The sequence below is a fragment of the Penaeus vannamei genome, chromosome 29 (genome assembly GCF_042767895.1).
Source record: "Penaeus vannamei isolate JL-2024 chromosome 29, ASM4276789v1, whole genome shotgun sequence".
NCBI lineage: Eukaryota > Metazoa > Arthropoda > Malacostraca > Decapoda > Penaeidae > Penaeus > Penaeus vannamei.
This window is the reverse complement of record NC_091577.1, coordinates 32,678,508-32,681,007: the sequence shown is the minus strand read 5'-3', so window position 1 is coordinate 32,681,007 and position 2,500 is coordinate 32,678,508. Positions and strand designations below refer to the sequence as shown.

General features: G+C 54.5%; 2 protein-coding genes across 2 annotated transcripts in view; both read left to right on the top strand.

Moving 5' to 3' along the window:
• The first annotated feature begins 1,303 nt into the window (after positions 1-1,303).
• On the top strand, positions 1,304-2,278 carry LOC138867343 (protein enabled homolog). The gene is made up of 2 exons (XM_070142476.1): positions 1,304-1,879; positions 2,225-2,278. The coding sequence occupies exons 1-2, from the start codon at positions 1,304-1,306 to the stop codon at positions 2,276-2,278; spliced, it is 630 nt and encodes a 209-aa protein (XP_069998577.1).
• The window catches only part of cas (castor zinc finger transcription factor), a gene marked incomplete at its 3' end in the record, with an annotated part of 499,169 nt that continues 498,008 nt past the window's right edge, over positions 1,340-2,500 (top strand). Inside the window, 1 exon segment of the mRNA XM_070142717.1 lies at positions 1,340-2,500. This exon segment is cut by the window's right edge and continues 423 nt beyond it.

Sequence of the window (2,500 nt, the reverse complement as noted above, 5' to 3'; positions counted from 1 at the left end):
AATAATAATAATAATGATAATAGTAATAATGATAATAATAATAATAATAATAATAATAATAATAATAATAATAATAATAATAATGATAATAATAATAAGAAGAATGATAGTAATAATGACAAATAATGATAATAATAATGATAATAATAATAATAATAATAATAATAATAATAATAATAATAATAATGATAATAATAATAATAATAATAATAATAATAATAATAATAACAATAATGATAATAACAGTAATAATGACAATAATGATAATAAAGGACATTATTCTTATTATTATTCTTTTTATTTTGTGGATTTCTCCTCCTACTTACTTTTTTCCTTCTTTTTCCTCTTCTTTGCTTTATTCTCCGTCTTTTCCTGTTCTGGATTCACATTTCACATTTGGTATTTACTTCTTTCTTTCCTCTTTCTTATTCTTATTCTCTTTCTCTCCTCTCCTTCTCCACTTCCTCCTCTTAATTTTCCATATCCGCTTTCCTTGTCTCATTCTCCCTCCTCCTCCTATTCTTTCTCTTCCTTCTCCCTCTCCTTCCCTTTCCTTTTCTCCCTCCTCCTATTCTTTCTCTTCCTTCTCCATCCCCTTCCCTTTCCTTTTCCCCTTCCTCCTCCTCCTCCCCCTCTCATTCATTTTCCTTCTCCTCCATCTCCTTCCAATTCCTATTCTCCTTCCTCCTCCCCTTCCCAATCTTTTTCCTTTTCCTTTTCTCCCTCCTCCTCCTCCTCCCATTCTTTTTCCTTCTCCATCTCCTTCCAATTCCTATTCTCCTTCCTCCTCCCCTCACCAATCTTTTTCCTTTTCCTCTTCTCCCTCCTCCTCCTCTTCCTCCCATTGTTTTTCCTTCTCCATCTCCTTCCAATACCATCTCCCTCCTCCTCCCCTTCCCAGTCTTTTTCCTTTTCCTCTTCTCCCTCCTCCTCCTCCTCTTTCGTCCAGGAGTTATTTTGCTACATCTCGGCTACACTTTGCTACAGAAGGGCCGTCGAGCGCACTGGTAGCGGTGGGCGTGGCGGTAGCGGGGGCGCGGTGGGCGTGCGGCTCATGGGCGGGAGTTGCTGTGACCCGTGTTGACCCCTGGAGGGCGGGGGAGGGCGGGGGATGGCGGGAGGCGGGGCGAGAGCGGCGAGGAGGGGAGGGAGGGGACGGAGGGAGAGGGGGAGGAAAGGTATTGCACGTGCTGAAGGACGTGCAGGGGGTGGGGGAGGAGGGGGCGAGGGGGCGGCGCGGGCGTGCACGTGGTAGCGGCGAGGGCGGCGGGAGGGGCGGGCGGGCGGGCGGTGCGCGGGGCCGATGCGCGGGGGGCACTGGCAACCGCGGCGGCGGCGGCGGCTCGGGGGCGACTCGGCTTCACACGGCCGCGAGCCGCCGCCTGCCCAGCACCCGTGTGAGCCGCCCGTCCGCGCCCGCCCGCTCCTGCCTCCTCGCGGCGCTCCTCGCTCTCGCTCTCCGCGGCGCCGCGCCCTCACACGGCCCCGTCGGCCCCTGCAGGTGCGCCCTCCGAGCAGCGGCGGCCGGCCCTCGCGCGACAGTGTCCTTTCACCAGAGTGCCTCTCCCGCCGTCGTCGTCGGCAGCCGCAAGTCCTCGCCGACGTCGTCGCCGTCGCCGTCGTGCAGCGTCGCTCCCTTGCCAGCCCAGGCCGGACCCACGACGCGCCCCGACGACGCCCACAGCCCGCCTTGAGAACCGCCCACATTCCGCCCACAGCCGAGGATCCCCACACCTCAAGTGCCTGCAACCGATTGATTCCAGCGCCGTTCGCAACATTCGTTCCCCCCCCTCCCCCCCCTCCTTCCGGGCCGAGCCTCTGCCCCTTCAGGACCAGACGCCGCCCGACGCCGCCTCCCGAAGGTGCCAGCCGCCGTCAGGTATCCCGCCCGCGCCCGCCCGCGCCCGCCCCGCCCGCGGCAGGACCACCAGCGCCGCCCGCCCCCCCACTCGAGCCCCGTGTTGTCCCGCGACATGATATGATTTGTGTTTTGTGTGATTCGGCGTGAAACCCGTGGGAAAAGAGCCGCCGAGTTGTGCCTCGCAGTTGTGCTCCCGCGCCCCTCCTCGCCGCGCGCGTGCGCCCGCCCGCCCGTGGGTGAAGCGGCCACAATACCAGGTGAATTTGGGGTGAATTGGGGTGAGAATCCGGACACAAAGAGAGACTCCACTCCGGGGCTTGTCAGGCCATTTATCAAAAAAGGTGGATTTTCTTTCACGCGCAGACGCAGCTCCCGGGCGCCCTTCCTGAGGATCCGCCGCCCATCGGTTTAGCTTGATCCGAGGAAACGAGGAAATCTGACAGTTGCTCCGTTTTTTTATTATTATTAAAGAGCCAGTAAGTCGCCCTCCCCTACCCCCCCACCCCCCCTTTCTGAAAGTTCCTGGAGAGAGAGAGAGAAAGAGGAAAAAAAGTGTTTATTCAGTGACCTTATTTTTTAAAAAAGTGCACAGCAATTTTCACCGATTTTCCCAGAGTGAATTTTTTTTAAAGTGCGATT

What these genes read in the sequence shown, in the direction of transcription:
- LOC138867343 (XM_070142476.1), top strand. Translation starts at nt 1,304, where the DNA reads ATGCGCGGGGGGCACTGGCAACCGCGGCGGCGGCGGCGGCTCGGGGGC. An exon ending in AAGGTGCCAGCCGCCGTCAG is followed by an intron (nt 1,880 to 2,224) that starts GTATCCCGCCCG and finishes TTTCACGCGCAG; the next exon opens with ACGCAGCTCCCGGGCGCCCT.